Source organism: Jaculus jaculus, chromosome 5 (assembly GCF_020740685.1).
Source record: "Jaculus jaculus isolate mJacJac1 chromosome 5, mJacJac1.mat.Y.cur, whole genome shotgun sequence".
Lineage (NCBI taxonomy): Eukaryota > Metazoa > Chordata > Mammalia > Rodentia > Dipodidae > Jaculus > Jaculus jaculus.
In genome coordinates, this window is record NC_059106.1 from 175,049,789 (window position 1) to 175,061,814 (window position 12,026).

General features: G+C 46.0%; 1 protein-coding gene across 1 annotated transcript; it reads right to left on the bottom strand.

Annotated features, from left to right (window-relative positions):
• Positions 1-523: 523 nt before the first annotated feature.
• Positions 524-6,898, bottom strand: Tcf23 (transcription factor 23). Its single transcript, XM_004669369.1, has 3 exons — positions 6,677-6,898; positions 5,205-5,447; positions 524-703 (listed from the first exon to the last, which is right to left on the bottom strand). The coding sequence occupies exons 1-3, from the start codon at positions 6,896-6,898 to the stop codon at positions 524-526; spliced, it is 645 nt and encodes a 214-aa protein (XP_004669426.1).
• Positions 6,899-12,026: the final 5,128 nt, after the last annotated feature.

Below are 12,026 nucleotides of genomic sequence, written 5' to 3' on the forward strand. Positions count from 1 at the left end.
TCTTGTAGGACAATACAAACATCATAGGTCTTTCTTTAGTTTCCCCTCTGGCTTTGTGACCCCACCTCCCAGAGCTGTTCACACTTACTGCTACCAGAAGCCTCTCAGGTCTTTTGGTGTTCCCATCAGCACATGGGGCTGCTGCCATCCTAGCCACTACTTCTGCACCTAGGAAGTAATTTCTGTCTTCCTACCATGTGCAGAGGATCTGTGAGAGTCCTGGGGGAGAAAAAAGAGGGATGGCATCCTAATTTGACTTTGAACCCAATCAAACTCTCCTGAAGCTGCCATAGAAAAGCCAGTGGAAGTCCCCTCCTGAGTACTAAAGGGGAGAATCTCCATCGTGAGTTCCCTGGGAGCTCTCCACCACTGAAGTGCCCACTGCTTCATCTGCCTACTGGAACTTGGAAGCTGAGCCTGTGCCAAATCTGAAGACTGAGTCAGAGAGAAGACAAATAGGGTTGGTAGAAAATCCAGGTCCATAAGTGAGTATCACAGTCTAGAACAGGATGAGCTGTGATGGTCATTTGTCATCAAGAGCTGGAGAGAGTGCCTTGGTGGGAAGAAGAACATCTGCTGCTCCAGAGACTTGGGGCACCACTTCTGCACCTCTGGTTCTTTGACCGGAAGTGATGGCTGTGGTGGAGTCAAGATCAGAGCACCCCAGGCCTCCTGCATATAGACGAGATCGCATGGGCCACTTCTGCAAGACATGGAATGGGAAGTGAATAATGTGGTTATTGCACAGAACACCTGAAGTTCAGACTTCCCTGACAGCTCTGCTTGATCCCTTCCCCCCATACATTATAGCTCGATAGCAGTGGTCTACTAACCACTTGTGGCCTTACAATTCTTCTTCTTTTTTGCTTATTTTTATTTATTTGAGAGAGAGAAACAGGCAGATATAGAGAGAGAATGGGTGCACCAGGGCCTCTAGCCACTGCAAACAAACTTCAGATGTGTGTGCCCCCTTGTGCATCTGGCTAACATAGGTCCTGGGGAATCGAGCCTCAAACCAGGGTCCTTAGGCTTCACAGGCAAGTGCTTAACGGCCAAGCCGTCTTTCCAGCCCCTTCTTTTTTTAAAAAAAAATATTTTATTTATTTATGAGAGAGAAAGAATGGATGCACCAGGGCATCCAGCCACTGCAAAGGAACTCCAGACGCATGTGCCCCTTTGTGCATCTGGCTAATGTGGGGTCTGGAGAGTCAAACTGGGATCCTTCGGCTTTGTAGGCAAATGCCTTAACTGCTAAGCCATTTCTCCACCCCCATTCACATATTCTGATACCCTGGAAAGGCACAGCAGAAATCACTAAGGAGAGCATGGGCCCTGAGAAGAGCAAGATTTGGCTCAGAGAAAGCTGGGCTGGTGCACTGGGCAGACCTGGCAATAGCCAAAGGCTGGGCTATGGGCACAGCAGAGCAGGGGTAGAAGGCTGGTGGTGTGGCCCCTTCTTAGCAGATATCCTTCAAAGATAGTTGCTCTTTCCAGCAGGAACAAGGAAAGTACTAGAAAATACAGGGATTACTGTGCTCTGAGGTCTGCCTTCCTCCCTGGCAGCTCCTACCCTTGGGAGACAAGTGCACTGCTCTCTGGGACAATACCCCTCCCCATCAACCTACCACAATTCTAGACCTAACCTGGACTCTTCTTTGTTCACTGACCACCATATTTATTCATCATTTACTACTTGCAAGGGCTTTATGTTGGTCACTATTTTATAGATAAGGACTCTGTTATGTCACCTCATGACACTATACATAGTACAGCTTTTTAATTTTAAAGCCATCCCATTGAAATACCAAGATTTGATATTTTATTTATTTTTAAATTTTTTTATCTATTTACTTATTTGAGAGCAAGAAAGAAAGAAAGATAGATAGATAGAGAGAGAGAGAGAGAGAATGGGCACACCAGGGCCTCTAGCCACTGCAAATGAACTCCAGATGCTTGCGCCACCTTGTGCATCTGGCTTATGTAGATCCTGGGGAAACAAACTGAGGTCCTTTGGCTTTGCAGGCTTGTGCCTTAACTGCTTAGTTATCTCTCCAGCCCTGATATTTTATTTATATTTATCTTTTTACTTGCACATGTGTGTTGGGGTAGGGGTATATCAGGGTCTCCTAGTGTTGCAAATGTTAGATGCTTGTGTCACTTTTTTTTTCTGTTGTTGTTTTTCAAAGTCGAGTCTTACTCTAGGCCAGGCTGACCTGGAATTCACTATGTAGTCTCAGGGTGGCCTCAAACTCATGGTGATCCTCCTACCTCTGCTTCCCAAGTGCTGGGATTAAAGACATGCACCACCATGCCCCACTTTTGTGTCACTTTTTGCAACTAGCTTTACTTGGGTGCTATAAAATTGAACTTGGGCCACAAACTTTGCAAGCAAGTGCCTTAATTACTGAGCCATCTCCCCAGCCCAGTATTTATTATTTTAGATACATTTTCAAAAAAGGAAAAAAACCCTCAAGTTTCAAGACATTTCAGAAGGAAGAGAGATGTTGAAAATTATCCTCTATAAAAAATAAGCTTTGGGCCAGGCATGGTAGCGTGCGCCTTTAATCCTAGCACTCACTCAGGAGGCAGAGGTAGGAGGATCGCTGTGAGTTCAAGGCCACTCTAAGACTACACAGTGAATTCCAGGTCAGCCTCGGCTACACCAAGACCCTACTTTGAAAAACCAAAAATAAATAAATAAATAAAAGGTTGGGGCTGGAGAGATGGCTTAGCGGTTAAGCGTTTGCCTGTGAAGCCTAAGGACCCCGGTTCGAGGCTTGCTTCCCCAGGTCCCACGTTAGCCAGATGCACAGGGGGCTCACATATCTGGAGTTCCTTTGCAGAGGCTGGAAGCCCTGGCGCGCCCATTCTCTCTCTCTCCCTCTATCTGTCTTTCTCTCTGTGTCTGTCGCTCTCAAATAAATAAATAAGTTAATTAATTAATTAAAAATAAATAAATAAATAAAAGGTTGAAGCCAGGAGTGGTGGTGCATGCCTTTAATCTCAGCACTTGGTAGGCAGAGGTAGGAGGGAACACCATGAGTTTGAGGCCACCCTGAGACTACATGGTGAATTCTAGGTCAGCCTTGGCTAGATTGAGACACTACCTTGTAAAACCAAAAGTAAATAAATAAAAATAAATAAATAAAGTTGAGAGGCTGGAGAGATGGCTTAGGAGTTAAAGTGCTTGCCTGTGAAGGACCCAGGTTTGATTCACCAGTACCCACATAAGCCAGATGCACAAGATGGTGCATGCATCTGGAATTTGTCTGCAGTGGCAAGAGGCTCTGGTATGCCCATTCTCCCTCTCTCTCCTCTCTTTCTCTCTTTTCCATCTGCTTGTAAACAAATATATATATATATATATATATATATATATATATGCATTTAAAAATAGCCAGGCATGGTGGTGCATGCCTTTAATACCTGCACTTGGGAGGTAGAGGTAGGAGGATTGCCATGAGTTCAAGGCTATCCTGAGACTACAGAGTGAATTCCAGGTCAACCTGGGCTAGAGTGAGACCCTACTTTGAAAACTAAACAAGAGGCTGGAGAGATGACTTAGCAGTTAATGTGCTTGCCTGAGAAGCCTAAGGACCTAGATTTGATACCCCAGTACCAACATAAGCCAGATGCACAAGGTGGCACATGTCTGGAATTTGTTTGCAGTGGCTGAAGGCCCTATTGTGCCCATTCTCTATTTTCCTGTTTCTCTGACTCGCTAATCAATCAATAAAATAAAATATTTAAAAAAGAAAAACAAAACAAAATCAATAATACAAATAAATACATGACAGGGAGGTCATGAGCCATAGGGGTGTAATGCCTGCTGGTATCTGACTAAAGCATATACTATGCTCACTGTAAGCGCTTCTATTAATGTTCATACTCGTATATTAATGCTACTCTCACTTTTGGGTTAGAGAAACTTCTTTTTTCAGATGGTGGTGACCTCTAGGATGACTCAAAAGGCATCGTAGTGCCTCAGGGTCCACTGAGGAAGAGGTGGCAGAAAGAATGTAAGACCCAAAGGAAAGGCAGGACTGCTTACAATGTACTCTTCCAGAAACAAAATGGCATGGATATCCATGACCTCATAATGCCGGGCACTACCCACACGAAACCCTCCATAATAGTAGGAAAAGATGATGACATCAAAATAAAAGAGACTAATTGAGAGAGCAAGAGGATGTGATGGAGAGTGGATTTGTGAAGGAGAAGAGGGAATTTTGGTGTTTTTTGGTTTTGTTTTTTTTTTGAGGTAGGGTTTCACTCTGGCCCAGGCTGAACTCTAACTCACAGTGATCCTCTTAACCTCTGCCTCCTAAATGCTGGGATTAAAGGTATCCACCGTCATTCATTCATTCATTTATTCCTTTATTTTGTATTCCAGAGGCGATGACAAGCGCCCTGTTTGCTTCTATCTTACCATAATAAAGCTGAGGTCTGGGAAAGCTAAGCAATCATTTGTACATGGCACATGCTGGATGGTCTACAACTCATACTGCTATTCCCCCCCGTGTAGTTGCTTTTAGAGCGCTGCTGTCTCAGCCTTCATGCCCTCAGAGAGCAGATCTCTGCTGCAGCAGAGTCCTGGGAACAGTGAGGCAGGTGTGAGAGGGTGAAACCACATGTTGGCAGTTCTCTTTGGTTTCAGGTCAAGCCCGGGACCTGCTCCTTATCCTCCTCTGACACTAACAATCTGAGTCTTTCTCTCCTCTTGGAGTCGTCCCACGCAGACATTCCCAGTCACCACTCCACCCAAGAGCCAGCTTTGGCTCCTCTTCCTGAGGTAACAGGAAGAAATTGGCTCCAATGTCAGTTCTGCCCAGGATAGGAGACTAATCTAGTATGTTCTCATCCTCATGCCCATCCCCATACTCTTCCCCAGGTCCCCAGCATTCAAACCCCCTCTAGTCCAGCAGGGGAAGGTGGCACATGCCTTTAATCCCAGCACTCAGGAGACAGAGGTAGGAGCATTGCTATGAGTTCTAAGATAACCTGAGACTACATAGTGAATTCTAGGTCAGCCTGGGCTACAGCAAGACCTTACCTCGAAAAAGAAAGAAAGAAAGAAAGGAAGGATGGAAGGAAGAAAGAAAGAAATTAAGAAAGAAAGAAAAAGGTGGAAGGAAGGAAGGAAGGAAGGAAGGAAGGAAGGAAGGAAGGAAGGAAGGAAGGTAGGACCTAATCCAGTGACCTACCTTGAGAGGGTGCAAGTATCGGAGTCCACGCAGGAGGGGTGGTAAGGCAGAGCTAGGTGGCTCATGGCCAAGTGTGCGGGTGAGGTGGGCTATGTAGCTGGTGGCCAGCACTAGCACGTCCAACTTGGAGAGCTTGGTGTCAGGTGGCACAGTGGGCAGAGTAGCCTGCAGGGCCAGGAAGGCCTGGCGCAGTGTTCTCACTCGGCTCCGCTCTCGTGCTGCGTTCTCAGGACTCACCTCACTCTGCACAGAGGACAGAGGATCCCCATGAGTGGATTTGGCCCAGACCCTTATCTAGCCTTGAAGTCTTCATTTTTCTTTATTTTATTATTTTATTTGAGACAGAGTCATGTAGCCTGGAGCTCTCTATGTAGCTGAGGATGTGTTTGGACTGCTGATTTTCCTGCTTCTACCTCCTAATGCTGAGATCATAAGTATGTGCCACCACACCCAGATGACCCTGACTTCTAAGGGCGTCCTGTGCTAGAGCAGGTAGCGTTAGGAGCAGATGCTGATGGACCACAGTGGTTCTCAGCCTTCTTCTGTAACACAGAAGCCTCACATGACTGCAGGGTGGCAAAGCTTGACTCCAAACTCAAGAATCCTGGGTTCTACTAACATCTATTTCACTCTCCAGCCTAAGTCCTGCTTCTTATCAGGGTGCCCTTGGAGCCATGGGAAGCATGGAACTATGCCCTGCTCAACAGGGCTAACCCTTGACTGAGCCAGGTTTTGAGATGAAGAGGCTGCTGTAGTAAAGAAGAAATGACGTGAAACCAAGGGTCAAAACACACAGTCCACAGCTGGGGATATAGCTCATTGGTAAAGTTTACACGAAGACCTGGGTTCCATCCCCAGCACTACACCTGTAATTCCAGTACTCAGGAGGTGGAAGTAAAAGGGTCAGAAGTTCAAGGTCATACTGGGCTACATAGTGAATTCCAGGACAACTTGGGATACATTAGATCTTGTCAAAGACAAAACAAAACAGACACTGGGTGTGATAGTGCATGCCTTTAATTCCAGCACTCAGGATGCAGAGGTAGGAGTATTGCTTAAAGTTCAAGGCCAGCCTGAAACTACATAGTGAATTCCAGGTCAGTCTGGGCTGAAAAACCAAACACACACACACATACACATACACACACACACACACACACACACACACACACACACACACACAGAAACAAAACTCACAGCCTAGGTCCCCTGCTGCTGACTACTGCCCAGTGATATTGAGCAATTCACATCCTACAGGCCTCAGTTTCGTCTGGAGAAATGAGATAGGCCTGCTTTCTGATTAAGACCAGCTCTGATCCATCCTGGCCACCTCCAGCATGGCACTGTTAATCTAAGGGGGGCTAAGGTCCTGATTTTGGGCAGAAAATTAATACTAAGCAAGGCTCTGATCTCAGAAGTAGCATCTCATCACCCTCCAAGCCCTGCTTCCTCCTTTAGTCCAGTTTCCTTACCCTGCCAGAAGCTGGTCCCCTAGCTCTGGTTCCTCGAGTGGCAGTGGCAGTTTGGCTCCATCTTTGGTCACTCCAGCTGGTGTCTTCCCATAGGTCTTGCCTTGTCCTGCTGAGGTGGCTTCTCTTCCTGTCAGTGCCTGACAGCAACCGTGCTTTGGCCTTAGCCTGGCCATGACCCACTCCTGGCACTACTGGTATTCCTCTGGCCTCTCTCTGTGACATGTTACTCCCATGGGGTATGAGGCTGTGGGCCTCAGAGCAGGAACACAGTGCTTAAGCTAGCTGGGACAGACTGGCCATGTAGTCAGCAAAGTCTATGTCTGAGGAAACTGGCGCCAACTCTATCCTGCTTCGCTCCTTACACTGGGAAAACTGCCTACCCAGCACAGCCCCCGCAAAAAAACTTCTGCCTGCCTCCCATTGCAGCTGGTGGTGTGTGTGTGGGGGGTGTGCATCTGGATGATGGGAGTGGCCAAGCCCTTGGACAAAGCCCATGTTGAAGAAGGTAGGAGGATGGGTGGGAAGAGAGAGCCCTTCTGGACCATGGCTGATCCCAACAGTGCTCCTGTGGTGAACTCGACACTTCAGGTTTGGTACTCAAGTCCATGAGTGGGCCCTGGAATTCCATCCCCTGTGCTAGAAGACTGCCAAAATACACCCCACAAAAGCCTTTCTTCTTCCCATCAATGCATGTGACCTTTCAGCTGCAGGACACTACTTCCCACTCATCAAACATACCTTTCATTTCCAACCAGTGCTTTACCTTCCGCCTTCCCATATCCTAATGCCTTCCTTCAGCAGCTCCAAGGGAATAATACTGCCATCCTCAGGCCTCTGCCCCTCACTGCAAACCCCACAGAGCCTGTGTCCCTGACTGCTTAGCACACCTAATGAAAGAAGGGCTGGAGAGATTTGCCAACAGAGAGAGAGAGAATGGGTGCACCAGAGCCAAATGTATGCACCACATTGTGCATCATAAATGGGTACTGGGGAATGGAACCAGGGTCACTAGGTTTTGCAGGCAAGTGCCTTAGCTCCTGAGCCATCTCTCTTGCCGTTTTTGTTGTTTTGAAGTTTATTTATTTATATATATGGTGTATGTGTGCGGGCGCGCATGCGTGTGTGTATGCATGGCAGGTGCTTGCACCACCTTTCACATCTGTTTTTTACATGGGTGCTGGGGAATCAAACTTGGGCCAGCAGACTTTGCAAGCATTCCCCTTTAACATGGATCCATCTCTCCAGTCCCCTGTTTTTTTGTTATTTATTTATTTTATTTATTGGTTTTTCGAGGTAGGGTCTCATTCTAGTCCAGGCTGACCTGGAATTCACTGGTTTTTTATTTATTTTATTTTATTTATTTATTTATGAGAGTGTGAGAGGGAAAGAGACAGAGACAGAAAGAGAGACAGAACTGGAGCACCAGTTTGCAAACAAACTCCAGATGCATGCGCCCCTTGTGCATCTGGCTTATGTGGGTCCTGGGGAATCTAACCAAGGTTGTTTGGCTTTGCAAGCAAATGCCTTAGCTACTAAGCCATCTCTCCAGCCCTTATTTTATTTTCATGAGAGAGAGAGAGAATTGAAATGCCAGGGCCTCTAGCTATTGCAATCCAACTCCAGACACATACACTATCTTGTGCACATGTATCACCTTGTGTGTCTGGCTTACATGGGATCTAGGGCTTTGAGCCTAGGTCCTTAGGTTTTGCAGGCAAGTGCTTTAACAGCTAAGCCATTTCTCCAGCCTTCAGACCAGCACCACCACACCTAGCTCTGTCTATCTCTTGTGAGACAAGATTTCTCCATGGCTGGGAGTAAACCAATAGGCTGGCCTATTCTGTCCATTGTGACCACTCATTTCCTTTCTAAACTTTTCAAACTGTTTAATATTCTACTGACATTTTAAAAACTTTTTGTTTTGTTTTTTTTGAGGTAAGGTTTCACTCTAGCTCAGGCTGACCTGGAATTCACTATGCAGTCTCAGGGTGGCCTTGAACTCGTGGTGATCCTCCTATCTCTGTCTCCTGAGTGCTAGAATTAAAGGCCTGTGCTACCACGCCTGGCTAATTTTTTTAAAACTTAGTTTATTTACTAGAGAGAGAGAGAGAGAGAGAGAGAGAAAATGGGTCCACTGAAAATAAACTCCAGACACATGTGTCATCTTGTGCATCTGGCTTACGTGGGTTAACAGTTAAGGCATTTGCCTGCAAAGCCAAAGGGCCCAGGTTCAATTCACCAGGACCCACTTTCATGCACTTGCTACTATGCCTGGTTTCATGAGGTGCTGTGGATAGAGGTCAGGGCTTCATGCATGCTAGACAAGCAACCTACCAACTGAGCCATATCTCCAGCCCCTCCAATTCTTATAAGCTACTAAAATTAGTCCATCCCTCACCTCAACAATCATCTGGGTGGAGATGCATTTAAAAGAGGTGCATTCTGGGTAGAGAGCATTTAAAAGAAATAGAACACAATGTTATTAAGCCTAGGTTGGAGGAATGGGGGTGGGAAGAGTATGTGGTAGATAATATCAACAACAGGAAATGATCAGCAAAAGAAAGCACTGTACTACAACCTCACAATTACATCATAGATGCCAAATGTTCAGATCACTTCTTTTTTTCTAAGTGGAAGGGGGGGGTTAAAAAATTTTTTTTAATTTTTTTATGGTAGGGTCTCACTTTAGCTAGCCAAGGCTGACTTGGCATTCACTCTATAGTCTCAGGGTGGTCTCGAACTCATGGCATCCTCCTACCTTTGCCTCCCAAGTGCTGGGATTAAAGGCATGAAGCACCATGTCTGGCTCTAAAAATATTTAATTTTTAATTTATTTATTTGCAAACAGAGAGAGATAGTGTTGGACCTGGCCTGGGACTAACCGAGGTGACATGAAAATGAAAGAGACAAACCAACTTCAGCAGCAATAGATTGTCCTTTATTTAGAGCAAAGAACAACGGAGGGCATATGGTCTCTCTGCAGAATTACAGACTGTGTGCTCAGGCATAGCTGAACTGGCTTTTTATGGGGTCAGAGTCAGGAAAAAGGGAGAAAAAAGAACAAATGGAAAAGGGGTAGAGGAAAAAGGGGAACCAGGCCATTCTGCTCGCTGAGTCTGCCTTCTTTATGGCAAGGGTCTCTGCACACCAGATGTTATCTGTGAAAACATTTGAGGTATTTTGCAGCCCAGAGACTTTTGGGGTAATCCATTGTTCTGAACCTCCACAAAGGTCAGCTTGCCTGGTCACTCCAAACCCTGGGGTCAGATAAGAGGATGGGGATGTAGATTCAGATCTCAGAGCTACTTCCTGTTGGCATTAGGGATCACGACAGAGGGTTGGGATCTGTCTCCAGTATCCTGAATGGGCAGCAGTCTTGAGTTGAGAGTTGCCAGGCCACCTGTTATATGTCTTCTTGGTATAGTTTTGTCCTTAGGTTGGTCCTTTTCATTATGTGAGGATGTCAGGTGTTATGGTTATCAATCCTACTGTGAGGAGAGCAACACACTTTCTGTTAAGAGGAAGGGGTCGCAGAGCATCCCTTAGGGAGAAAGAGAAGGAAATAAAGGACAATGGTAAAGGACTGTATCTGTTTCAGTGTAAAGGGGATGAAGGTTCCTTGTAGCCATATTCCTTCTTTGGGGTCCCCAGGTTTATCTTTTGTGGAGATTGTCCAGGGCATCCGCCATAGGTCCTCCTGTATGTGAGTCAGGAACCGATGAAATTGTGGGAGCATGAGTGTCATCTCACAGATCTTTATCAGGGTGGTCCTGTTCAAGTAAGAGAGGGAAGTTTGGTTTTCCTCAAGGAGCTGGGACCTGTAGGTGTCACCTGGAAAGTAGATGGAGTCCTTTCAGTGAGGTGGGCTCTTGATCTCTCTTAGGTGTGCTAGCTGAGAGACAGAGAGAGATAGGGATAGAGGTTGTTTTTTCCCCCCAACCAGGTGAGGAAGGGATTTGCAATTATCATACACAAAAGGGGAAAACTGGGAAGGTCTACCAAGAAGCCTCACACAGTGGTTCCTTGAGATGCAGCTGTGCTAGGAGAGCTTTAGGGCTTGTGTCTTTCCAGGATAAGGAAATCTGCATCATTTAAAACAGGGGTAGTCATGAGCCCCAGGGGTGTAACATCTGCTGTTGTCTGGCTAAATGTATATACTATACTTATCAAACTGCCCAGTAAGCACTTCTCTTAATGTTCATACCCTTATATTAATGCTACTCTCACTTTTGGTAGAGAATCTTCTCTTTTCAGATGGCAGTGACCTTGGGACAACTCAGAAGGTATCATGGTGCTGGAAAGAAGTGACCACAGTGCTCCATACTGCAGTATCTCTATCACACCTTCCAAGGCTCAGGTATAATGCAGAAGAGGTGGCAGAAAGAATGTAAGAGTCAAAGGAAGGGTAGGACTCCTTATAACGTGCTCCCTCCAGACACAAAATGGCCTGGATATCCATGACCTCACAGTGCCTGACACTACCTACACAAGACCATCATAAGAGGAGGAAAAGATCATGACATCAAAATTAAAAGAGACTGATTGAGATGGGGAGGGGATATGATGGAGAATGGAGTTCAAAGGGGAAGGTGGGAGGAGGGAGGGTATTACCATGGGATAATTTTTTTTTGTTCATTTTTTATTTATTTATTATTTGAGAGCGACAGACATAGAGAGAAAGACAGATGGAGGGAGAGAGAGAGAATGGGCGCGCCAGGGCTTCCAGCCTCTGCAAACGAACTCCAGACGCGTGCGCCCCCTTGTGCATCTGGCTAACGTGGGACCTGGGGAACCGAGCCTCGAACCGGGGTCCTTAGGCTTCACAGGCAAGCGTTTAACCGCTAAGCCATCTCTCCAGCCCGGGATAATTTTTTTATAATCATGGAAGTTGTTAATAAAAATTTGAAAAAAAAAGAAATCTGCATCAGGAAACACAGGAGGCTAGAGACGGTCTATGAATCCAGAGTGGTTATCAAGGAGGCAATAACTGAGTCTACTGGACTAGAGGCAAAGAAGAAGCTGGACCGTGGTTGTGGAGGAGCCCTATCAAATAGGGGAATATATGTTAGAGACAGGTATAGGTTTAGCTTGAAGGGAGGAGAGCTGTGAGAGTTTTTAACTTATAGCAACAAATATCTTAGCTGGTCACAGAGAGATGTTTGATCATATACAGAAAAATAATAAGTTGGCTATTAGGCTAATATAAGAGCCAGACATGGTGGTACACACCTTTAATCCCAGCACTTGGGAGGCTGAGGTAGGAGGATCACTATGAGTTTGGAGGATCGCTATGAGTTTGAGTCCACCCTGAGACTACATAGTGAATTCCAGGTCAGCCTGGGCTAGAGCA